We start from the raw sequence: 25,960 nt of genomic DNA on the forward strand, positions 1-25,960 counted from the left end.
ATGAAAATCCAGGCATTATCTATCCCTCTGTCCCTAAAACCATCCAGTCCCTTCAACACAGTGTTTGGGGCTGAAGGGCCACGTTTTCCACGGAAGCACAAGTGTCACAAAACTGGTGGCAAGTGTGTGACAAAATCAGGGGGTCATTTCAGCCCCTCCAGGTAGAGAACCTAGTTCCCAAAAAGGCGTTTGGCAGGAAAATTAACTGGCTGGCCTAGGGCATGAAGTCATCACAAAACAGTTTAAAAAAAGGATCTTGCCATTGTTATGTTGATTTTCTTTTCCTGATGTAGTATTTGTTACATCCTCTTTTATTTTTGCTTTAGAAAACAATGCTCAATGTGTGTGTTGTGCTTTTAGGACTGAAAAGAACAACAATATTTAGTGCTGGTACAGTAGGAGGTGTATATAACTTACCTCACAAATATTTACTTGCTTTTGGGAGAAACTGCAACATTTATGGTGTGTTAGTAAAGAATTTAAGGTGTTTTTTGTTTTGAAATCTTTGTACAGAGAAGACAGGCGCAGGAGTGGAGGCTGAATGGCACTTGCCTCATCCAGCCTTCCTGCTGGATTGCACAATGTGCCAGACTCTCGTCAGTGACAGGACAAGGAGCAGTGGCCAAACTAAAACACAAGAAGTTCCACCTCAACATGAGGAAGAATTTCTTTACATTGAGGGTGGCAGAGCACTGGAAAGCTGCCCAAGGAGGGCATGGAATCTCCCTCTCTGGAGACATTCCAAATCCACCTGGACGTGTTCCTGTCACCTGCTCCAGGTGACTCTGCCTTGGCTGGGGCGGTTGGACTGGAAGATCTCCAGAGGTGCCTTCTAAATGGAACAATTCTGTGATTCTGTGAATTTGTAAAAGGGTCTCTCTATTTGTTAGCAACTCATTTCCAAGCAGGTCTTGAGCTGCTGGGAAGGGAGTCTAAAGGAGATCTTGTAGTCCTGTCAAATTGCATCTTGAAAACCTCCAGCCGTAGGAACTCTACCACATGCGTGAGTAAAAAAGCTTTATCAAGAATGCAATCAAACGCATTTAAAATTCCGTTTGCCAGTAATGTATCTGAGCAAACAGGTAAGAAAAGTGAAATGCCTAGTGAGACATTCCAGATCTGACTAACCAAAACGATTCCCACACTAAGGAACAGAGCAGTGCAATGTTATCGGCGCCAGAGGATCTCACATCCCCCGAAGCACCTCTCTCTGCTACTCAGCCGCTATTTGTGCTTATTTTACAGACTTTTCTGCCTCCGATAAAGGCACAGCTGCCCTTGTCGCGCTGCGATCGGTTCGCACGCAGCAAGCAGCGCGGCGGGGAGCGGAGCGGGGCGCGGGCAGCGGGCAGCCCTCAGCCCTCAGCGGCGAGGCCCGCCCCGCATTTTCTTCACTGGGGGGTTTTACAGACTTTTCTGCCTCCGATAAAGGCACAGCTGCCCTTGTCGCGCTGCGATCGGTTCGCACGCAGCAAGCAGCGCGGCGGGGAGCGGAGCGGGGCGCGGGCAGCGGGCAGCCCTCAGCCCTCAGCGGCCGCGCCCGCCCCGCATTTTCTTCACTGGGGGGCAGCAGCCGCGGGGCCGCCGGACGGGCGCTCCAGGGGCCGCTCCCGCCGGGCCCGGGCCCGATCCAGCTCCGGCCGCCGCCGCGGGCCCCGCGGCCGCTCCGGCGGTACCGGGGCCATGGCGGACCGGCCCCGGTACCACGTGACGCCGCGGCGGCCGCTCCGCGCTCGGGCGGAAGCGGAGGGCGCGGGTCCCGCCCCGCGGGAAGTGAGGCCCGCGGAGCCGCCCCCGCCGCCGCGGGAAGGCGGCAGCTGCAGGCCCGAGCAGGCGGCGGCGGGCGGACGGGGAAGAGGACGGGGCAGAGGACGGGGTCGGGGCAGGCGGCGCGGAGCAGCGGCGGGCGGCATGGTGGGCAGCGGCGACGACGAGGCGGCCCCGCCGGACGGCCCCGAGCTGGCTCCGCCGGACGGCCCCGGGCTGAAGCGGCGGCGGAAGAGCCCCCGGCTCGCGGCGGCGCCGCCGGAGGAGGCCGGGGACGAGGTGGACAGCGCGGCCCTGCAGGGTGAGCGGCGCGGGCGGGCGCAGCGGCCCGCGGTGGATCATGTGGTTGCGGGCGCGGTGGGGCGGCGCGAAGTGAGGCGGGCGGGCGCCGTGTGCTTCCCCTCCGGGCGTGTTGGGACGGGACCGCGGGCTCCCGGTGAGCCTGCTGCTCCTGGAATGCTCTCAGGCCGGGGCCCCGTGGGCTTGAGCTGAATTGCCGGCTGTGCCCCTCACCCGTTTCTCGTTTCAGGAGACGAGCATCACTTCGGCACCCCAGACTCCCTGACGCGACCCCCTATAAAGGCGTACCGATCGCCAGGTAGGCTCCAGCTCCCAGAGCTCCCAGAGCGGCTGGAGTGCCCCACGCTCAGGGAAATGTGGGTTCTTGGGTTCGAGCTCCCTGGCAGGTGGTACCGTGGCACATAGGTGAGGAAATCCCGCTGTGCCTCTTAGCCCATACACGAGGGATGGGAGGAGAAGCCATCCTTTAAAGGATCAGTGCATGCAGAGCACGCCGAAACCCTGTTTTTTTACCTAGGGCATCACTTGGAACACTACTTTACCACAGCGTCCAAATTTTACTAACACTGCTTGGTTTTGAAAGGCAGGATTTAAATAAGGGATGCTGAGCTGCAGGAAGTGCATAACTGGGGTTTTTCTTCCTTTGAAACACCAAGGATGCTCTGGGACTTGCTCCTGGACAAGCTGCCACTGCGTGGCACCCACTTGTTGCTTTAGTAGATGAAACCCGTGTCTTTCTGCAAGCTATAGAAACATGCTAACTCAGTGTAACGTAGTCATATGGCTTTAGCCTGTCATTCCACCAGGAAACTGTGAATAAATTGTACTTCCTTCCTCTTTTCTTTGTTTTGGAGTGAGGTAGTGCTCAGGGATGTGTTGAGCTAGCCTGAGACTGTTCTCCATTTCCATCTGTGTTTTTGTCACCAGGATCTGTCTGCCTGTATTCTGCTCCAGAAGCAGAATTTCCAGGAGGCATGGAAAAAAAAAAAATCTTATCTTGAGGAGGGTTATGAGTATTTCTTTAGGCAAATACAGAGGTTTGTGTATGAAAAAAGCTCTTGCTCCCACATGGTGGCCAACAGGGTATAATAGGCTCAGTGTTTTAAACGTGGCTGTGCTGCTTCAGGAGGTACAGCTGAGGGTTGGGTTTTTAATTAGATGGCTCTGAAAATGAGGCTCCTCTCCCTCCCACCCTCCCCAGCTCTTAACAGCTGTATTGGATTATAGGCACAACAGGTGTAAAAGTATGATAACAGACTCTTAATTGTTTATATAGAAGCAGAGGATTAGTTCCCCCCCCATCTGTAGATGTGCAGTATTTTGTTTTTTCCTGCAGAGTTTAGGGGATGGTCTGTGAGGCAGGGAATAAGCAGGCTGGGTTGCTGGGGGAGCATAATTGTCCTGCTTCCCTGAGAACAGAATGGAAGCAAAACCACACCTCGAGAAACTGGTTCCTGGCTTCTACTAAGAGGTTTTAAATACCAGTTAGGCAACTTGCCTGGGGAGCTGGAAAGCTTTAAGAGCTTTAAGAAGAGCTTGCAGAGTTTTAAGAGCCTAAAACCCCCTGCCTTGAATCAGGGCAGCTTCTAGATCAGTGAGCTGAAGATACATGTGAGCAGTCTCCATGGAAATTGTCTTACATTGTCCTTTCTTTTCTACAACTTCTAAGAAGTCTCTGTAACACAAAGAATAGTGATTGATGCCAAGAAGGGGAGAGGAATTAAGAGTAGGGACTGCCTGAGTAGCCCTCTTTAGATTAATACATTTTTTTTGGTCTTCTGGTCACAATTACCAGGGAGATTTTCCTTGTAAAACCTGGGTACGTAGTGAAATACTATGGATATGTAGTTTGGTATTCCTGAAAATAATTTGGTGAGGAGCTTTGTGGGAAATTAGTCACTTAAGAGCTTTTTAAGATGGGTTTAAAACATAGGGCCCCATTAAGCGTGTGCAAATACTTAACTGCTTCACCTGTGACTTACCATAGTTCAAAACTTATATCTTTTTCCCATTTTCAGTGGTTTGGATGGGTTTGTTGGTTTTGTTTTTCTCCTTAGTATGTTTGACATACCCTGGTGTGCTGAAACTGCCAGAACACGTTAGAAAAAGGCTGTTTTCTTAGCTGAAATAACATGACTAAACACTAGGTGGCCGCCGCCGCGGGCCCCGCGGCCGCTCCGGCGGTACCGGGGCCATGGCGGACCGGCCCCGGTACCACGTGACGCCGCGGCGGCCGCTCCGCGCTCGGGCGGAAGCGGAGGGCGCGGGTCCCGCCCCGCGGGAAGTGAGGCCCCTCCGGCCGCCGCCGCGGGCCCCGCGGCCGCTCCGGCGGTACCGGGGCCATGGCGGACCGGCCCCGGTACCACGTGACGCCGCGGCGGCCGCTCCGCGCTCGGGCGGAAGCGGAGGGCGCGGGTCCCGCCCCGCGGGAAGTGAGGCCCGCGGAGCCGCCCCCGCCGCCGCGGGAAGGCGGCAGCTGCAGGCCCGAGCAGGCGGCGGCGGGCGGACGGGGAAGAGGACGGGGCAGAGGACGGGGTCGGGGCAGGCGGCGCGGAGCAGCGGCGGGCGGCATGGTGGGCAGCGGCGACGACGAGGCGGCCCCGCCGGACGGCCCCGAGCTGGCTCCGCCGGACGGCCCCGGGCTGAAGCGGCGGCGGAAGAGCCCCCGGCTCGCGGCGGCGCCGCCGGAGGAGGCCGGGGACGAGGTGGACAGCGCGGCCCTGCAGGGTGAGCGGCGCGGGCGGGCGCAGCGGCCCGCGGTGGATCATGTGGTTGCGGGCGCGGTGGGGCGGCGCGAAGTGAGGCGGGCGGGCGCCGTGTGCTTCCCCTCCGGGCGTGTTGGGACGGGACCGCGGGCTCCCGGTGAGCCTGCTGCTCCTGGAATGCTCTCAGGCCGGGGCCCCGTGGGCTTGAGCTGAATTGCCGGCTGTGCCCCTCACCCGTTTCTCGTTTCAGGAGACGAGCATCACTTCGGCACCCCAGACTCCCTGACGCGACCCCCTATAAAGGCGTACCGATCGCCAGGTAGGCTCCAGCTCCCAGAGCTCCCAGAGCGGCTGGAGTGCCCCACGCTCAGGGAAATGTGGGTTCTTGGGTTCGAGCTCCCTGGCAGGTGGTACCGTGGCACATAGGTGAGGAAATCCCGCTGTGCCTCTTAGCCCATACACGAGGGATGGGAGGAGAAGCCATCCTTTAAAGGATCAGTGCATGCAGAGCACGCCGAAACCCTGTTTTTTTACCTAGGGCATCACTTGGAACACTACTTTACCACAGCGTCCAAATTTTACTAACACTGCTTGGTTTTGAAAGGCAGGATTTAAATAAGGGATGCTGAGCTGCAGGAAGTGCATAACTGGGGTTTTTCTTCCTTTGAAACACCAAGGATGCTCTGGGACTTGCTCCTGGACAAGCTGCCACTGCGTGGCACCCACTTGTTGCTTTAGTAGATGAAACCCGTGTCTTTCTGCAAGCTATAGAAACATGCTAACTCAGTGTAACGTAGTCATATGGCTTTAGCCTGTCATTCCACCAGGAAACTGTGAATAAATTGTACTTCCTTCCTCTTTTCTTTGTTTTGGAGTGAGGTAGTGCTCAGGGATGTGTTGAGCTAGCCTGAGACTGTTCTCCATTTCCATCTGTGTTTTTGTCACCAGGATCTGTCTGCCTGTATTCTGCTCCAGAAGCAGAATTTCCAGGAGGCATGGAAAAAAAAAAAATCTTATCTTGAGGAGGGTTATGAGTATTTCTTTAGGCAAATACAGAGGTTTGTGTATGAAAAAAGCTCTTGCTCCCACATGGTGGCCAACAGGGTATAATAGACTCAGTGTTTTAAACGTGGCTGTGCTGCTTCAGGAGGTACAGCTGAGGGTTGGGTTTTTAATTAGATGGCTCTGAAAATGAGGCTCCTCTCCCTCCCACCCTCCCCAGCTCTTAACAGCTGTATTGGATTATAGGCACAACAGGTGTAAAAGTATGATAACAGACTCTTAATTGTTTATATAGAAGCAGAGGATTAGTTCCCCCCCCATCTGTAGATGTGCAGTATTTTGTTTTTTCCTGCAGAGTTTAGGGGATGGTCTGTGAGGCAGGGAATAAGCAGGCTGGGTTGCTGGGGGAGCATAATTGTCCTGCTTCCCTGAGAACAGAATGGAAGCAAAACCACACCTCGAGAAACTGGTTCCTGGCTTCTACTAAGAGGTTTTAAATACCAGTTAGGCAACTTGCCTGGGGAGCTGGAAAGCTTTAAGAGCTTTAAGAAGAGCTTGCAGAGTTTTAAGAGCCTAAAACCCCCTGCCTTGAATCAGGGCAGCTTCTAGATCAGTGAGCTGAAGATACATGTTAGCAGTCTCCATGGAAATTGTCTTACATTGTCCTTTCTTTTCTACAACTTCTAAGAAGTCTCTGTAACACAAAGAATAGTGATTGATGCCAAGAAGGGGAGAGGAATTAAGAGTAGGGACTGCCTGAGTAGCCCTCTTTAGATTAATACATTTTTTTTGGTCTTCTGGTCACAATTACCAGGGAGATTTTCCTTGTAAAACCTGGGTACGTAGTGAAATACTATGGATATGTAGTTTGGTATTCCTGAAAATAATTTGGTGAGGAGCTTTGTGGGAAATTAGTCACTTAAGAGCTTTTTAAGATGGGTTTAAAACATAGGGCCCCATTAAGCGTGTGCAAATACTTAACTGCTTCACCTGTGACTTACCATAGTTCAAAACTTATATCTTTTTCCCATTTTCAGTGGTTTGGATGGGTTTGTTGGTTTTGTTTTTCTCCTTAGTATGTTTGACATACCCTGGTGTGCTGAAACTGCCAGAACACGTTAGAAAAAGGCTGTTTTCTTAGCTGAAATAACATGACTAAACACTAGGTGGCAAGCTGTGCCTTGCCCTTGGTGAAAGAGCTACAGAAACACGCTGAACCCCAGCAGGAGCCTGGTCTGTTTAAAGAGTAAAAGGACCCAGAGTGAATGTTAGAAAATAGTTACCAGTTGTATTCCTGCCTTTGCTGTTTGCTCTGCTGATGCTTGATAGCTGTGCCACCATCTCTGTTCCCCAACAGCTCTTTACTCTATACCTGAGCTTTTTCTTGTCAGCCTCTTGGTTCTGGGATTGCACTTCATCCTTTCCTGCATTTGGTTTCCCAGCCCTGACCTTTGCTCTGTGATCTCTGATATCCTACAGCGTTTACTCTTTCTAGTTAGGGGCATTAACTAAGCTGGGTTTCACAGCTGAATGACTCTGTAATTTGGCAGACAGCTGAAAGATGTTGGTTTAGATTCATCCCATCTACCTGAGGGGTGAAATTAGGATGCTGTTATGGATTAGGAGAGAATGAGAGCTAACTAAAGGATGGCTTGGACTCCATTACAAGTCAGACAGCTGAAAGAAGTTGGTTTAGATTCTTCCCACCTACCTGAGGGGTGAAATAGGATGCTGTTATGGATTAGGAGAGAATGAGAGCTAACTAAAGGATGGCTTGGACTCCATTACAAGGGAATTTATTTCCTATATTTGCTTCTGTTTCTTTTCCCCTCTGCCCATTGCTGCATAAGAAAGACAGCACAATTATTGTTTGTAAGTTGAGTGCCCAAAGCTGTGGGAAAAACTCTCTCATGGTCTTTATGCTGAATCCCCTTAGTGTAAGGAATTTCTTGGCTCCTAATATTCATGTTTTTAAGCCAAGAACTCCCTTAGATTTTATCTTTTTTAAAGAAGCCTGTGATGGTGAACTTAAATTTACCATAAGCATTTCAAGTCTTAGTTGCTTTTTGCTGCATTTTAAGAGAGTAACTTTTGGGAGTTCACAACTTGGAAAATCACTGATTTAGGCTATGGCTGTTCCAAAACCACAACTTGGTCCTTCAGATTTAGGATGTTGCCAATCCTCTTGTTATTCTTTTTTTGCTTCTGACAGGTGGTACTACAGTTTACTTTGAACAGAATCCAGTAAAGGAGAATGCAAAGGCTCATGACAGTAACAAAACTGAGAAACCAAACGTTTCTGCACCATTAAAAGGTAACAGCTTTTATCAGTACTTCTTCCATGGTGTAAGAAATGATTGCTTAAATGTATTCAAATGATAATAATTCAGTTCTTTTAGAAAAGGGGGAGTTGTTGAGTGGAAATCTGAATGGATGAAAAAGGGTTTCTTTTAAAAAAAATCAGTGTGTACTCCTGCCTGAGCCAAAGTAAAACTGGTTATAATATGATGATAATCTGCTTGGGTGAAAAACCTTAAAGTTCAAGAAGAGGCAGATTTCAACTTTGATAAATGCCCAACTGTGTGGTTTTTGAAAAGCAAAACAAAAAGAGTAATATCATACCTGCTTCAAAAAACTTATGACAGTGGATCTTTGATTGCCCCAGGCAAAGAAAACTAAAAGTGTTCTTTTTCTAAAGAGGTGAGTTATCTTTGACTTTAGCAGGGGGAATGACTACACCAAGTAATTGCAAGGTAAGGGAGCACTTGGCTCATTGCTCAGAAATTTTTCTCCATGTGTCTTGCAGAAGCAATGAGGAGATACAGTGAGAAAAAAATGGGATAATTTTTAGCCACAGAAGAAAGTTACATGTCTTTTTAAAAGGAGACATAAGAAGAATGATTTGTCATATTGGCAGAAGCCTTGGGGTGAAGGGCCAAATAAAGCCCTTTCTAATAGATAACAGTAGCTTTCTCCAGCTCAGAGGGGTCCAGGAGGCTGTGCCTATGCTGCAGGCTTGGTTTGGCAGCACAGCATATCCTCCTGCCCTAAAAAGCCTTGAGGATTTCATGGAAAGAGCTAGAAGCATGTATGGCTGGTCTGTCCTATTCTGACCTCTGATGTGGTAACTGAGTGCTTCCACTGGTGCTTTGCTTTCAGAAATAAAGGCTGACTTCCTTGAGAAAAGTCAAGAGTGCTACTCAACTTCTGCACCACAGAGTAAGTAAAACAAGGGAACCTAGTCTTTCCCTGTCATTAAATGAAAAGGACAGAGTTATTTTCCTTTCCTCTTCTTCTGGTTTTTCTTGTGCCCTGGGACAGTGTCTGGGAAGATGGGCATGCACTCGAGGCAGATTCAAATAGGAACTGGAGAAGGCAGCATATTCCAGTCAGAGCCTTTCTATGAGGTTATTCAGCTTGCTGACCACAGCAAATGCTCCACTTTCTCTTTTATTTTTCTTTTTGGAGTTGAGTCATGGGACAGTAAGTGCAGAGCATGGAGCAGAGGCATTGTGGGGTAAGCTGAGGAAGGGAACAAAACATTCACCTTTTGGTGGCAGTGAACATTAGTTTGTACACAAACTTTCCCTTTTATCCTTTCCCTGAGAAGTGGTGGCTTGCTGTGATTGAATTAGTTATCCTGTACTCCTGAAAAGGAGCAGCATTTTTCCTTGCTGGCAAAATCCAGTCTGCTCATCTAATGACCAGCTCCCAGTGCTTCAGACTTTTGGGGGCTTTCTTGGATTTGCATTTTTTTTTTTTCCTGTTGGAAGAGTACTTGAAAGAAGACCAAAAAAAATGTTCTGAGTTCTTAGTAAAATCTTGGTGCTTGTTTCTATCCTTAACAGGTATAGATATAGATAAATGAAGTTTTGTAAATCAGATTTCAGTCTGAAGAACCTGTTTCTTTTTGGTTTTGTTGTTTTGGTTGGTTTTTGTTTTGTTTTTTTAAACCATGGTGCTATCAGGAAGAGAAGTTCATCATCTGTGGTAGCTGCACATCTGTGAAATGCTTTTGAAAAATAAATTGATGCAGAGAGTTCTATCTTGTCTGATAGTTCCACTTTTTTCTGCCACTCCAGGTGCTGCAGGAGTGCTCAGTTGTGTGTAGGGTGAAGAACTTGGGAAGATCACTTAAAACTCTGAAATCTTTAAGCTGGCTGCAGAAGTTAGACTTTCTGAATTAAGCAAGACAAAATTTACTGGGCCTTTGTGCAAATTGTGTTGGAAACAATGCACAATTCTTAGAGTAAGATCTTGTTTTAGACTGTTTATTGAATTATTTTTTCCTTTAGTGTATGAGTTACAGCTGTCACCCAGATATGGAACCTGCTCTGTGCAAACAGAGCTGCATTGTGACGTTTTACAGAATTGAGGTGATTTTGAGCTGTTAACTCTTAGAAGATTGAGATAAGCTTAGCCAGTGACAAGCTCCATGGCTGTGCCCTTTTGGGGTAGGGGGTTGAAATTACAGAATAGGGCAGTTCATTAAGCCAGTTAAGCCCCAGCTTAAACCAGAGCTGCTTTTAGCACCTTCTGCAATTACATTCATACAGAAACAAGGTTATGGAGTTTATTTCAGCGTCTTTAAATAACTACTGCAGGGTATGTTTGTTCAATTTATTCTCAATAGTGCCATTGACAGTGTCCTGATTTGGTTATATATTAAAGAGCCTTCAGCTTTGAACCAGTTGCTGTTCAACAAGGAGACATAAATTCTCCTGTCTTTTTAATTAACTGGCTAAATGTAGAAAACACGCTGACCAAAAAGTGCACAGTATATATTCATACTGGTCTCTTGGGAAAGTTGTTCATAACACTTTATGGATAATGCCTCTTGTACTTTGCTGTCTGAGGCCATTTAAATAGACCAAAAGTATATTTTGAAGTTGAAAGCTTGCACTTTTTGCTTTAAAAGCATAATTCATCTCAAGAAACTGACTGCTGATGAAGCAGGCCTCCAACCCAAGCTACATGGAGAAGGAAAAGAAGACTGTGCATGTAACATATTGCTTTGTTTTTTCTGTTTAGGTCTTGCATTATGTTGTTTATCTAGTGTGTCCATTAATTAAGTTTCCATTTTTACGCCTCTCAAATTCTTGAGCAAAATCAGGAAACTTAATTGGGACATGGGATCCTTGTGCAGAAAATAACAGATTGTTAAGTCTCTTCCATTTTATCACCTTGTACTTGAAATTGAGTTTTATTTGCATAATTCTTCAAGAGCTGAAAATCTTTGGGGGTGATTTGTGGTAGGCTGGGGGCTTGTGCTTTCTAGGCAAGGTTGTGAGGATGGCTTGGGAACTGGCATTTGGCAAAGAGCAGAGACTGAGATTTGCTCTGACAGCTGAGTGAGACGTCTCAGGCTGGTAGTAGTGGTGAAGGTATCATTTTCCTTGTTCAAGGTGATTCTGTTGAGCACAAGGGGGAGAATGATGTGGAAAGGAACTGAAAACCCTCAACTTGACCCTGCCTCACCTGGGATGAGGTGACAGCCTCACCTTTGCTGTGACTTAGCAGGACTGGGTTTGGTTCAGCAGGGTGCTTTGTTACTCTTCCTGTAAGCCTTGTGGAATTTTGCATGTAAAAGCATAACTAAGAACAGCTTTTTGTTGAAAATAATGCAGTTTGGTGATTTCAACTCCCTGCTGGAAGATTGATTCTAATTGTTGGCTTAGTGTTCTTCTCATGTTCCTTTCTTAATCTCTTAACAGGCAGAAGTAAATCTCGGTATCAGTCCAGTACAGAGAAGCAGTCACAGCCTTCGGCCAAAAGTGAGACTTCTGCTTTCACTTCTGTTTCATGCTTGTGTAACATTTAACCATTTTTATGCCTTTCCAAGTATTTCAGTTTCTGGGAGTTGGTGTTAAGCTGAGGGTCCTTGCTAGAACAGATGATTTGCTTGCTGGGATGTGTCATCAGCATGAAGGAAGAAAGGGTGTTGTACAATGGATAACATTTTCACCTGAATTTGAGGTCTTTTATCTGTAATGTTTACAAGATTAAAACTGAGGCAGGGCTAGTGGTGGTGTTATTTAACCATTGTTGTGTTGCTGTCCTGATAAAAGTTAGGGTGTAAAAGGGTAACAAAAGGAATGCAGTTCTTCCTGTTTCCAGGAAGGTGGGTGTATTTTGTCACTCATTTTACTGGGAACAGAATCCTTTTGCTTGCAGTGCATGAAACAAGTGTTAATTTAACTGTCCAAATCAAAATATCTGATATTTGATGTACACTGTTTGCTGTGTGTACTTTGTGAAGCTCACTGATCCAAAGGCCACAACGTTCTGTGATAGTGTTGACCAACAGTGTTTGAGATGCAACAATTGCTGCAGGAACTATTTTTATCCTAAGGGAATAGGAAAGAGAAATAACACAGAAACCATTCTGGTGCAGCCAGGTTTTCTGTAGGATCCTTTCTGCAGGCCTTATATGTAGGAGAAGCTTTGACCTTTTTCAGAACAGTTTTAAGCTCTTAGTTTGGATTTTATTAAATTGAATGGAATATCGATGAACTTTTAAGAGCTCCTTTTTCAGAAGACGGTCTAATTTAGTCTCAGGCCATGAGGGAACATGTAAAAAATTTCTTTTTTTTTAATGTTGTCACTTCACAAAGTGGCTTGAGTTCAAAACTGTGTTCTCTGTTTTGTGGTTTGTTTTTTTTTAACTAGATCATTTTTTCTGTGCTTTTCAACAGCTGTACCAGTATTGAGAATTGGATGAATTCACTGTTTGCTCTTATTTTCCTTTCACTTGTTGACTTCTGATGCCTTTTAAAACATTGTTTTCTTCTTGTTTGCTCCATCTCTCTATAGATCACAGTGAACCACAGAATGGATTTCACAAGATGTGGACTTTGTTACTGGTTCTGTTAATTTGTGTCCCACTGCTTTATGTCCTGTGGAGTGGAATTCAAGGTGGAACCTCCTCAAGGAGAGATGCTGAAATTCTGCAAGAGTTTCGGGCCCGGATGGAGAAACTAAAAAATACTTACCAGAGCCAGGACCCCAGGCTGTGGAGAAAAGCCCGTGTGTCCCTTGAGAAACGTCTTAACTCTTCCCATGTGCATCTGGAGCCTGCTATCCTGCTGCTCACAGCTGGCCAGGAAGCTGAGAAGGCCCTGAGGTGCCTGAGCAATGAGATTGCCAATGCTTTCGCCTCCTCCCAGAATGCCACCACAATCAGCATCGACGGGGTGGACAAGGCTGTGCTGGACAGTGACATTGTCAAGCTGGAGGTGGACACAGAGCTCAGCTCTGGCTTCAGTGAAGGCAAGAAGGTGGCAGTGGTGCATCGATTTGAGTCACTGCCTGCAGGCTCCACCTTAATCTTTTACAAGTACTGTGACCATGAAAACGCAGCGTTTAAGGACGTGGCCCTTGTGCTGACAGTTCTCCTGGATGAGCAGTCGCTGAGAAAGAGCCTCAGCTTTCAAGAAGTGGAGGAGAAAGTCCGGGATTTCCTCTGGGCAAAGTTCACCAGTTCAGATGTTCCTAGTTCATACAATGGCATGGACACAGATAAGCTGAGTGGACTGTGGAGCCGGATATCTCATCTTGTGTTGCCTGTTTGGCCTGAAAAAGGCCTCCCTCTAGAGGGGTGCACATAGAAGTTGCTGGAGAGCACTTGGGAAAGGAGGAAGACACAAAATCTGTGTTGCAAGGCAGAACAGGGAAGAACTTAGTGTGGCTGCTGAGCTCAGGCAGCAGCAAACCAGTCCTTTCTGTGCAGAGCCTTTCCACCAGCTGGCAGAGTTGTTTCTGCCAAAGCAACTGGGACTTCTCTAAGTAAACTATAGAGTGTAAGCAAGGAACTTGTTGGTTATTGGTAAATTGTATTCAGTGATGCATTCAGCCTTGGTGTCCTGGAGGTGAGCATTGCTGTGCCTCAGTTCAGAGTCACTCATCTGCCTCTGAACCTGTGTTGAAGCACTGTTGGCTTTGCTGTGAGGATCCTTCTCTGGTGGTGCATAAAGCTGGTATCACATTTGACAAGGTAACAATGTAAAACCATCACCTTCATCTCCCAGAATTGCTTACTTTATTTGTAACATAAGAAATAAACTGAAAATGATGACAAAGTGATGTGAGTCTAAGCACAAGCTTCTTCCTGATCCATTGGATCACAACATAGGTGTCAGCCATCTCTGGCCACTTGCAGAAGTAGCAAAATTGCTTGAAAGATCTGTGACCTGTAGAGAACCTTTCAGCAAGCATTTCTTCCTTAAATGATCCTGCCCTAAATGGTTCTGGAGGAAGAGAAAAGGTGAGGTATAAAGGTTGCTTAAATTCAGTAGTAATCTCAGTTAAATAATTCCTCAGTACCTCTTTGCCTGGCTGCTTGCAGGAGTTCTCTACTCTTTTTCAAAGTTTTGCAAGTCGTAAAATTTGGATGGAAATTATAAAATGTCATCCCCGTGTACATACTATCTCCTTTCCAAACAAGACTTTAGGAAGATATAGGTTATTTCTCCTTTTACTAAGATCATTATTTTTGCATTGAGAGAATCTATTTATTTGTGGTACTTGATATCCTAAAAAAATAACTTTTCTTCATGTATCTGTGTATAGCTGGCTGCTTGCTGTATAAATTTCTAGCAAAGAACAGATTTGCAGAGCATGCTTTTAAAATGTTTTTTAGTCTCTCATGTCAGGAGTTCCTCACAAGAAATACTTGTTTCTATTGTTAAATACTTTGGGTAAAAAAATAAAGAGAATAGCAGCACTTCCATTTCACCATTTCATTGCTGTTACTTCGTGCTCTGAGCTATTGGTCCATGTCCATTTGGTTTTATTGAGTATGAAGGAATTTGTGAAGATGCTCTCTTATTAATAATGTTTTCTTGTAGCAGCTGAGAGATTTGGCCATCCTTCATTCACAAGCCCCTTGAACTGCCCTGTTGAAAAAAAAAAGAAAAAATTTTCAACCAGGAAAACCTGTTGAGGAGCTGGAGCTTCTGGCTTCTTTCTGCCAGGCAAGGTTTGGGGGTGTTAAGTGGAATTGACCAAAATCACCTGAAGAATACAAAAGAGCAGAGTTTGGGAGACACAGAGCTGTGGTCACTTAAACCCGAGGTGGATTTGTTCTTACTATTGAGAGCCAGCAATGGATAATGCTTCCTATTTTACTGGGCAGAAATAAAACCAGTAAGAAGACATGGAAGTGCTGTTGTTCTGGATGTTTAATAGCTCAGGAAGGAAAAGATGGCATTTACATTTTGAACATTTCACTGGACAAATGCTTTTTATTAAAAAAAAGAGAAAAAAACAAAACAAACTGTGACTTATTTTCAAATTTGTCCTCATAGCATATTTGTTTGTATATTATGTAAACTATTTTAGTAATGATTCAAAATAAACATACTTGTTTGTTTTATAAATCTGTTTTAAGACTTGCCCACTGAATTTTAAGTGGTCAGACTTTTTTTTCCCCATGTTTAAATTGCTCATTTCACCTTTGAGCAATTACAGGTGCCTAAAGTAGAATCTTTTGCAAAATTCAGAACTTTTAAGAAACTTGAGTGGAGTGATAGATACTGGGATGCAGATGCATGTATTTCATAATATCAGGACTTTTGTCTGACAGGGAAAGTTCCAGGAAATGGCTGTGTATTGTCTTTTACTTGGTGTTCTTGTACTAATTCCCCAGTTCTGATTTCAGCTGGAACTAATGATAAGATATGGTTCACTTGTTTCATTAGCCCAATCTAAGAGTCAGCAGCTGACAAAAGGGATGACTTCATCCTTGTTCCACTCCTAGCTGCATGTTCTGTACTTTTGGTGTACAAACCACTGCACTGTGAACTGACTGGAGGGACAGTCTTACTGAAAAGTAACTAAAAAAAAAATACCAGAACTGGCCACAAAAAAGACGACAAAGTTGCAATATTGCAGACAGAAGATTGCACACATATACAAATAAAACATATTTGATACAGGTTATTTTCTGTTTATAAAACTTCTCTTCCTTGTAGGTGTTAAAGAGCTGTATTCCTGGTTTACTGGAAACTGAAGACTTAATGTTGTGCTAGCCAAAGGAAAATCTTTATTCTTGTTGTGAACTGTAGGGAAAGCCTACAAAGCTGTACTTCCAAATACGTTGTGCTGCTTTAGTCTGAAAAGAATTAAAAACAAGATTACATAGTCAATTGCCCCTTCCATAGGAGGGGGAGAGGCTCAGGATTAGAAGACTCCCTGCTCTTGAAGCAGCCGGGCCTTCTGTAGCTGTTTGTGGCTTTGTCCTTAAAAGGCTCTCATTAAATATCCACAGGTACTTAATGCACATCTCATTAAGCAACTCCTACTCAGCCAGAGGTGAAGAGTAATGTCTGTCTGTTCCTCACAGGCAGCTGATTACTATCCTCCTTGTATAATTATTTCATTGCCTGGGGCAAACAGAGCCATTTGATGTTTTCCAAACTGCAAAATAGTTTGGCTCCTTCTAGAGAAATCTCACTTGTGAAGTTGAAGTGACCCTGACTGTCAGTAGATCAGGAAATTAGTATGTGACAGAAAAAATGTGGTTTTACAGAGCAAAGACACCAGAATTGGCCATAAGACCAATAAGGGGATTTTCCTTCTTCTGTGGCCTTTAGCAAAAAAACTTTTGAGTAGAACTTGATCTTTTGTGGGAGGGCTGAACCAGCTACAAACCAAGCTGCGGACAAGATTTCCAGCACTGCAGATTGGACTGGAAATGGTCAAAGTGCTCCTTGGCTTGTGAGCAGATGGAGCTGCAGCTGGTGAGAGCCCTTGCAGGTGGAAGGGGGAGTGTGGCCCCTCTCCTGCTGTCACCTGTGGGCACCTGCGGCATGGAAATCCCTTAACAGCCATGCTGAAGGCAGTGAAGGGGACCCAGAACAAAGCACTGCCCAGCTGGTGTTACCTTGTCTCTCACACCCTGCTCTGAGTCATGCTGTGCTGAGTGTGGAGCATGCTAAGCAGGTTTGGAAAAAATAATTAATTTTTCCCCTCCTTTTTTTCCACATCAACAAAATCATACTATTTCTGCAAATTAAATTAAAAAATAAGTTGTGGCTTTCATATCCTTGTTTTTCAAAATTATACTTGTTTTGAACGAGAAGTCCAGCTTGAACTGAATGCAGAAGGTAGGATGAGAGCTCCATGTCAAGGCAGGCATAAAATTATTTGTTGTACAGGACCATCTGCAGTGCAATTGCCAGCATGCTGTATTTAGGGACAAGAATCTGGTTTTGGAGGGGTGTAACGAAACATGAACAACTTGCCAGATTCTGTGTTAGGACCCTGTGGTACAGTTGGAAAACTGTGGGAAGAAATCTGAAGTGATGCCTTTATTTCATAAGAGAACAATTTTCCATGCATTGTTTCTGCTGTCAGATGGACTGCAAAGGCGTAGGAGTACAGAGCAGGGAGGGGGGTGTCCTGTGGTCCTCACAGCTGTCCTGTGTCCTGTTTTATTGTCAGCTCCTGACAGTTGGATTTATAATTGTATGCCTGGAAAATCTCATTCCGCATCCAACAGGTGGAAGCACCCTTCCCCAAATTCCTCCATGGCTCTTGGGAGCCACGTCAGTCAGGGAAAGCGGGGAGGGAGTCTGGGGGCTCTTGGCTGCAGGAGCCAGCTGCCCCTTTCTAATTTTAGAAGGGGTGTGCAAGAACAGTGTGGAGTGGAAAACTTTCCAAACCTCTTTCTTAAAGCCGCAATAAGCGGGCGAGTGAAAGATGAGAAGGTGGCTCTTTGCTTTTCACCCACTGAGCGTCCCCATCCAGCGCCGGGGCAGCGCTCGCTGCTGTTCCCTGCCCTCCTCCAGCTGCAGCGTTCCACTCCTCCTGTCCTCCCACCTGGGGCTGTGTGCAGGTAAACGCTTCTTTGTTTTATTTCTGAATTTCACCAGGTGACAGCTTTTTCCACGAGAATGTCTTTTTCTTTCTCTCCTCGTGTTGGGTGTTTGCTCATCAGAGCTTTCCACTTCACTGCAAGGGAATCTTTGAAAAAGTTTCACTTTCAAACCAGTTAGGTTCCACTGGCAGCTACAGAGAGCAAAACAGGAGCAAAACCAGCACACAAACACTGCCTTTTAATTGAGTTAATTCCATTGCCTTTAGACCAAATGATTTCCATGTTTGAGAAAATCCTGATGTGATGCCTAGTTTGCCTGGAGATGAGAAGGAGGAGCGTGAAACTAGACTAACTGCTTCCAAGCAGAAAAGAGAAACTATGTTTAAAAGCATAATTAAAGAGGCAGAACATTACGAAAGTGCTGAATAATTTAAATAGGCTGCCAGTCCAGCAATATTAAGCAGTAAATTTAAGCAAACACTATGAGATGATGGGGAATGTAATAATTTCATTTGCCCTAGTCTGCAATCAGGGCTCCCATACATTGCACTAATATTGTTTTCATTGACTGAAATGGGCATTATTATTATTACTTTCATTTTCCTGCATTTGGGGGCAGCAAGTTTGCTCTTTGAGGACTCAGGAGGGAATTTGGCACTGCTTGCCACTCTTTCCCACTGGACCTGTGCTTGTCTTTCCATGTTCAGTCATTTTTTCCCTTCATATAGCAAAATAAAGATAATTCTAAAATAAAAATAAATTTTAAAAGTGCCCAAGGAGCACTTTGACCATTTCCTGTCCAATTTGCAGAGTGCTGGAAATACAAATAATTTCCAAAGGTTTAATCACTGATATCTCGAGCTTACCTCTTCTTTCAAAGAAGATATGCTTGTGCAGGAAAACGTACTCTGTAATTAGTTTGTATATGTAAAAGACCCAAATTAAGGCTACATGAGCATCCTGTAATTGTGATGTGATTAAATTCAGCATTGCCTAAACTTCATAGCTGTAATCTCCCAGTATTTAGGGTGTTTTCCTGTGATGTTCCCATACTGGAATAACTTAAATGATGAGCATTTACTAGAGGAGAGGCTATGTACAAATAGGTTAATCCTTTCTAGTGAAGTATAAAAAAAAAAAACAACCAAAAAAAGTAGTTCTGATAGTTACTGTGATCCTTTAGTGTTTGGGTAGATAACTCTCCACCCCCGTGCTCCCCCAAGAAATTTGGCACCAAACAATCACACTAATGACTGAAAACCCGGCTGGGGAAGCTGCAGACAGGCCCTGAAGGGAACATTCCCAAAATAACTGTAGGAAGAAATTCTTTTTTCCTATTCTAATAACTTTCCTTCTTCAGTGGAAATAATTTTGCTATAGCTGGATAATATCTTAGACCTATTTTTGAAGCGTGGGTGGTTTTAATGTATCTTCAGGGTGGAATCTATGCATTAGAAGTCAGTATACTAACAAATTCTTAATTCGTGTTTATAATGAGTGATAAAAGTGAAATGAAGCCCATGGAACTCAGTCATGTCTCTGAAGTTCTGCAAATGTTTATTTAAATTTGGGAGAGCGTAATTGGAGACTCTTTCATTTGCAAAAAAAAAAAAAAATTAATTACTTTTCTAAAGATGACTTAGCTATGAACACAAATGACTAAAAAGCGGTGCCCTAGTTTCGGCTGGAGCCGCTTCAGGAATGCCAACATCAGCGCTGGGTTTAATTAGCATTGCCAAGTCCTGGCCTTGCACCAACACCCAGGGCTCTGCACATAAAACCAAGGGGAGTGACCTGGCAGGTCAAGCCTGTAGAACCGTGAGGGGAGAAAGAAAAGCTCCGAGGGAAATCCTGGAGAGCGAGGCTCTCCCGCGCCTGAGGGAGGGCAGCGCGGCCGCGCCGCACCCAAAATGGCGGCGGGCGCCGAGGGGGCCCGGCGGGCCGGCGCCATGCTGGGAAGGTCGGCGGCGGGCCGGTTCTCGCGAGAGTTCCCGATGCGCCGCCGCCGCCGCCGCTCCGTGTCAGTTGCGGGCCGGTAATGGCGGCGCTGAGCGGCCGCTGACGGGCCGCGCACCGGGCTCGGGCCGCCCTGCCTCCGCCCGCCCTCCGCGGGATGTGCCGCGACCTGCCGCCGGCGCAGCGGGCGTCCACCAGGTGAGGAGGCGGCGGGAGCGGCCCGCGCCGCCGCCCCAGGCCGCGCTCGGCCGCCGGTGCCGCCCCGCCGGGGCGTCGGGCGAGGTGGGGCCGGGGCGGGCCCGGCCCGAGGAGCTGCCGGCTGTCACTTGGCTCGGCCGCGCCGCCCTGCTCCGGCGTTTCCGCGGCATCCCCTTCACCGTTAAGTCTCTTTCTTATCTTAGTTTTAATTTGTTTTCCGCTGCTTGTCGTACCGGGGGGTGGCGGATGAGCGGAGAGGGTTGGGGTGCTCCGTTTCGCTGTTGTCCTTTCGCGTTGTGGGGGAAACCACCGATCGCGGGTGTTTGTGCGGCGAAACAGAAACACAGCCCGGGGTGGCCCCGCTGCCCTCGGAGCCGCCCCGAGCACCGGGACGGAGCTTTTAAAGTTTAAATGTGTGCCTGTGCTGTGCCAGGGCGTCCTGCCCCGGCATTGCGGCATCGCTCGGTCTGCCCGCTCAAAGTCCTGCTGACATCCCGGCAGCATCTGCCCCGAGCGCTCTCTGGCTGCATCGGTGCCATTCCCTGTGCCTGTTGGAGGCATAAAGGCTTCCATGCTAGGTTGGTTTGTTGGTTTTTGGGTTTTTTGTCCTGTGGATGCAGTTTTGTGTGGTGTATTGCCTGCTGTCGGTGTAGGTTTTGTGGAATAGTTAGGGTGGTCAGGCACTGGAATAGGTTGCCCAGGGAGGTGGGGGAGTTCCCATCCTCAGATGTGTTTAGGATGTTTGATGATCTTAAAGGTGTCTTCCAACCTTGACAAATTTCTGATTCTCTGATTGTTTCTGTTTCTGGATATAAGCTGTAGCTCAGCAGCTGAGCATCTCCTGGCACATTGTGTAAGTTTGCAGGTAGAGGTTTGTCTGTCAAATAGCTTCATTGTGTAGATGAGCAATCCACTGTCTTGAAATTGAAAATTTAGCACTTGACTGGTTGGTTCTGGGGCGAGAGAGGGTTTGTCATCTTAAACTGCTTCAACTGTTCTACTGATTTGAAAACTCAAAGTACGGTGACCAAAAGTGTTTGTGGGACAAACGTGTGGAGCTGTAGGTGATTCACTGCTTTGCATCTTAGTTCTCAGTGTTCTGTCGGGCTGTCTGCACCGACGGGCTGAGTTTTGCTGTCTCTTTGCTATAGTTCTGGTTGCTGCAACAGTTTCATTAGGTAATGCTTGATAATTAGATACACCTGAGGGTGTGGCCTCGTGAACACTGTAAGCTGTGGAAGGCTTCGGTTTCTCTGAGTGACGCTGCTTTAAACAGAAGGTGTCCTGATCCCACTAAGCAGAGCAATTCGATTTATGGAGTGATGGCACGTATCTGCAAGGGGGCAGGGTGCCGTGGAAATTACCTGCATCCAAAGGAGTGTGGGCAGCATCTTGAGAGAGGTGATTGTGCCCCTCTGGTCCTTTCTTGTGAGACCTCACCTGGGGTGCTGTGTACAGCTCAGGTGTCCCCAGCGTAGAAAGGACATGGAGCTGTTGGAGCAAGTCCAGAGGAGGCCACAAAGTCAGTAAGAGAACTGGAGCACCTCTCCTGTGAAGACAGGCGGAGAACGTTGGGGCTGTTCAGAGAAGATTGTATGGAGACCTCACAGCACGTTCAGTATCTGAAGGGACCTACAGGGAAACCAGAGGGACTCTTTGTTGGGAACTATAGAGGTAGGACAAGAGGGAATGGCTTCAAACTGAGAGACTGGGTTTAACTTAGGCACTGGGAACAAATTCTTCTCTGTGAGGGTGGTGAGGCTCTGGCACAGAGCTCGCAGAGCTGTGGCTGCCCCTTCTCTGGAAGTGTTCAAGACTAGATTGGATGGGGCTCCAATCCTTCCACTGTCCAACCTGGGATAGTGGAAGGTGTCCGTGGCCAGGAGTTGGAACTAAATGATCTTTAAAGTCCCTTCCAACTCAAACCATTGTAGGATTCTGTGTTGCTGATTGGCATGGATCATCTTGTAGGCTGCCTAGGCTGGGTGTGGTGGTGACTGAGAGAAAGTGATTTTAAAATTATGATCATCTTGTTTGCGTGGGTTTGTTTTAGTAAGCTTTGGTGCATAGCTCAGGTTTGAGCACTTTACTGATAAGCCAGTCCCAACATGGATCATGTCTTTTATGTCTTCAAATAACTTTATTGGCAATTTCTGTCACCACGGCAAAAGCATCCCTTAATATTGGAGTTGCCGCATCTGTACTGAAGGTTTTGTTGACTTGTGTGTAATGAACTTTGTCTCTCTTTTCACCCCTGTACCAGACATACAGCTGCTTTCTGCTAAAGAGATTTCCTTGTATCAAGCAGACTTGTGGATAAAGTCATTAATGGGTTTAGTCCCCTTGACTTCAGAGTCCTCAGGTGAGGCTGCAGTCCTATTAATGCATTTGCAGTTAGGTTTGAAATCAGGAGTGTCAGTGCACACAGCACTGGATCTATTCTGTACCACCGTCTCTGGGAGGTGAGTGAAGCTGCACAACATATCGTGAATGGTGTGATGTACTGCTGCTGCTTCTTTCCTCCCACTTTGACTGTCCTGGCAGAACCTGATAAACTGAAAGAAAAGTCACCATAAAAGAAAAAATATTAATTTACTGCCAGGTTAGTGAGTTGAACTGGCTTGTGATGCAGTCAGGTGAGCATTGCATCTCTGACAGTGACATGATTGGTAGAGAAGATAGCAAGGAATATTTGGATTCCTTCATCATTGTGGAGCTGCTGAATCTGCTCAACTCCACCTTGAAAATGGACATCAGACAGCCAGCTTTTTATCAGTACAGTACAGTATCAGAACTGTTTAACTCTGCTGTTGATGTACTTAAACTAATTTATGCTGTTGAAGTCAATATGGGTGCTAATGTAAGATCAGGTGTAGTGATACAATAATGATAACAGGACTTCGGTAGTTGAGTGTAGAAAGAAAACTTTCCCAGTGCACTCAATATATTAGGCATGTGGCTGGATTACACCAGAAGTGTAAAATTTATCCATAGATGTAAGTGCTTGGAAGATGGATATATCATTGTGCTAATGATATAATAGGCTTTAATGGACTGCTCCATTGAGAATAAAATTACTTGTATGCCTAAGTCTGAAACCTTTGTCAATATGCTAGAGAAAGAACAGAGCAAATAAATGAACTAATCAATTATACCAGGTCAATTGAAACTTAGTGAATGCTAACAGAAGTTCTGGCTGATTTAGCTTCCTAAGAACATCCTCACTGATGGCAGAATTTCTCACTAAGTCACATCCATGGCAATGCACCAGGTGGAGTTCTCATACTGAAACAGAAAAACTTGTAAAGGGATGGTGTTATTTAAACATGAGAAAATATCTTATTGCTACATTTAACTAGATTCAGAAAAAATCTTTTAGCAGAATCCTGGTATCTGCCTTTGTAATGCCAGGTCAGAAACAGAACTGGTGGTCACTGTTCAGCTTGTTGTGAGGTTTTTGTGTTTGGGGTGTTTTGACACCTTGTATTGTTATTGAGACAGTATTTAGATGCTCCTTCTGAATGCAATTCTGAGCAGAGGCATCAAGGGTGAGAAAGTGTCATTTGGAATGTTTTCCCTGAAGTTTTCATGCACTTTACTCTGCTTTGAAAGAAAACAGCAATCATCCTGCAGCTGACACAGTGGCAGGTGAAGTTGCTTCTCTGCTCATGGTTCTGTTGAGACGTTGAAAGCTGCTTTCTCAAAATTGACAGGTCTGAATCTTGTACCTGGCTGAGGGCATTGCCTGTGAGTTCTAAGAAAGCTCCTTCACAGTGGAGTGTTCCATGTGAGATGAGACAGAACTTGAAGAATTTGAGCACATTCTGCTGAATGGATTTATTATGGACTGCAAGAATTGAAATCTTCGAATGTGAAGTTTCTGGTAACTGGAGGTGGAACAAGTGAACAGAGTCTTGTTTTGAAGGCTGAGGAAAGAAAATGCAGGAGTACTTCATTTGTTCTAAGAACTGGGGTATTTTCTTTTCTGTCATTAATGCTAAGATCTTTGAAGTCAAAGAAAATACAGAACTTGTGAATGGATAGGCAAACCCTTGTGTGCATCTCCTTAATAAATGGATGCATTCTCTGTGCCTTTGTACTCTGATTTCTTCATGAACAATGAATCAAGTTACACTAGCTGTCACAACATTCATTTCCATAGATTTCCTCAGAGTACCTCCTGGCACGTGATGCAGCAGAGGAAGACATTCAATTTCAGTAGAACCACTTTTAGAGCCAGTTTTATTTTTTATCACCTCTTCATCACTTATGATGAAGCAGAGACACTTTTGCAAGTTGCCATGTCTTTTCATAGCAAAAGAATGTGGTAAGTGTCCATTCTCAGCATACAGTTGGAAGGAATCAGATCCAGAAATGTTTTATTTATAGAGAAATCTTCACTATAGTTTGGATGCAAATTTAGTAGCTGACTGGTGCCAGTGATTTAATCATAGAACTCAGGAAACATATTTGTATTTTCTACTGGGTTTTTTTGACATTTGATGGATGTGTGTTTATATCATTTATGTTCCTGGTTAAAAGCTAGAGGTAGTGACACATGCTTTGAAATTTTTAAGTGCTCTTCTATCTGCAAGTATGTGGTGTATCTTGATTGCTCTTTTTTTGTACTGTCTTAGTATCCTTAAAGTTTTCTTGTTATCTAGCTTAAGACAGATCAAATTTTATTTAATTTCTTTTACTTATGAAGCTTTTGTTTTGTTTTATTTTCCAAAGTAATGATGTTTGGAATGTGAGTTTTTCTGATATATATATACTGCTTGTATTACAAGACAAAGTACTGAATATTATCTAAAAGTAGATCACTCAGAGCAGCTAGCATTCGTGAGCTCCTTGGGCATTGCTGGTGTTCACTTCCTTTACATTTCATTTGAAAGCTTATTGTATAAATGAGATTGGAAGAAGGTGGAGGGAGGACCTACCTCATTCTGCAGTGTCAGCTCTGGATTCTGGAGATGTGGAGCTTTTTGGATAAACATGTCATGCATTTGTTTGTTGTGCTGGAATTTGTCCTCAGTCCTGAGGAAGGTCAGTACATTGCCTGTATCTGATAGTGTTGAAAGGCAAAGTTTGCTTAAAATATGCTCTGGCCAAAGAAAGAATATGTCACTCCTGTATCAAAAAACATTTTAAAAGCCCCCATATGCATAACCAAAGATGTCTTAGAACAATTTATTATGGATATTTTTAACTCTCATTTAAGCGAGATAATGCAGTATGGTAAGGACTTGGATTCTAGAAAAACAAGTAGGTTAATGTTATTTTTATTCCAGACTCAAGCATATCATAATAAATTGTATTTTGTGGTATTTGAGAAGACATAGAAAGTGTTTCTGGCATCTTTAAATATAATTTCTATCACTTTCAGTGGACTGGCTCAGCAAAACAATTTGCTTGACTGTGTCTGCCTGTGCCTGTCCACCTTTGTCTGTTCCTGCCAGCAGTGCAGAGCTTTAGCTGCACAGACAGGAGCTCCAGAGGATCTTTTAAGATTCAAAAGTCACTTTTGTATTTATACATGGAAACTTAAAATGTTTTTGCAAACAGGAAAAAACAATTATTTGTGTTTGTGTCCATTTCCTCCACCGACAAGTGTGCCCTGTGTGAGGTCTGGGTGCAGTGGGGCACACTGGGCAGGGTGCCCTTGAGCTCCAGTGCTATCTCCACTGGGAAGAAGGTGAATGGTTCTTGTTTTGCTCAGTCCCACTGTTCTTCTCAAGGCAAAGGCAAGAGCAGCTTCACACATTTGCTCCTGGGGAGCAGCAGGACTCAGACTGATCCTGCTGTTCACCAGTGTTTCCATCCCTTCTTGTTCTGCTTGCATGGAGGGTGTTGTTTAGAGTGTGACATAGGGAAAACTAATAAAGCAAAAAAACAGGCAGAATTCTTTTAGCCTGTAGCACACTCCCAGTTCACTTTTCTTTACCCCATAAGCCCAATGACTTTCTGCCTGAATCAGGCAAAGAGACACCCAGGCATAAGGAAAGGAAAAGATGGCTTCTTTAATTGGCACTGATGCATTATTTTTGCTTAAGCTGCATGAAGTGTTGTCCTTGTGCACTGTGTACCCAGTTTGTAGCAAAATCTGTCCCTATGTGGATAAAAGGTGTGAGAATATCCCATAGAAGTCAATGTTAATAACTTGTTTCATTCCATACTCTTAGCAAACTTTCGTAATTTATTTTGTAGTATCCCT

The 25,960-nt window shown here is 45.5% G+C and overlaps 2 protein-coding genes across 8 annotated transcripts in view; both read left to right on the forward strand.

Moving 5' to 3' along the window:
* Window positions 1–1,579: 1,579 nt before the first annotated feature.
* On the forward strand, window positions 1,580–15,176 carry LOC121359805 (torsin-1A-interacting protein 1-like). Of its 2 annotated transcripts, none has more exons than XM_041479032.1 (6): window positions 1,580–2,068; window positions 5,023–5,091; window positions 7,987–8,088; window positions 8,934–8,993; window positions 11,489–11,548; window positions 12,588–15,176. In XM_041479032.1, exons 1-6 carry the CDS (start codon window positions 1,684–1,686, stop codon window positions 13,379–13,381), a joined length of 1,470 nt encoding a protein of 489 aa, XP_041334966.1. In that variant the 5' UTR covers window positions 1,580–1,683; the 3' UTR covers window positions 13,382–15,176. The 2 variants fall into 2 exon arrangements, with proteins under 2 accessions (XP_041334966.1, XP_041334965.1); XM_041479031.1 differs by lacking the exon at window positions 1,580–2,068 and adding an exon at window positions 4,375–4,794.
* Window positions 15,177–17,531: 2,355 nt separating this feature from the next.
* Window positions 17,532–25,960, forward strand: part of CEP350 (centrosomal protein 350) — a 71,020-nt gene continuing 62,591 nt past the window's right edge. For 4 of the 6 annotated variants that reach the window (XM_041478908.1, XM_041478914.1, XM_041478913.1 and 1 more), the window contains exon 1: window positions 19,585–19,746. The gene's annotated coding sequence lies outside the window, so the exon portion shown is untranslated. Of the gene's footprint in view, window positions 17,611–19,583; window positions 19,747–25,960 lie in introns of those variants that run through there. The other 2 variants (XM_041478910.1, XM_041478911.1) reach the window with 2 other exon arrangements.

This window comes from Pyrgilauda ruficollis, unplaced genomic scaffold, assembly GCF_017590135.1.
Source record: "Pyrgilauda ruficollis isolate IOZ18807 unplaced genomic scaffold, ASM1759013v1 scaffold47, whole genome shotgun sequence".
NCBI lineage: Eukaryota > Metazoa > Chordata > Aves > Passeriformes > Passeridae > Pyrgilauda > Pyrgilauda ruficollis.

Excerpts from the sequence above, each read along its gene's own strand:
- LOC121359805 (XM_041479032.1), top strand. The coding sequence starts at position 1,684 with ATGGCGGACCGGCCCCGGTACCACGTGACGCCGCGGCGGCCGCTCCGC. Across the intron at positions 5,092-7,986 it reads AAAGGCGTACCGATCGCCAG|GTGGTACTACAGTTTACTTT; the intron begins GTAGGCTCCAGC and ends TGCTTCTGACAG. Across the intron at positions 8,994-11,488 it reads CTCAACTTCTGCACCACAGA|GCAGAAGTAAATCTCGGTAT; the intron begins GTAAGTAAAACA and ends ATCTCTTAACAG.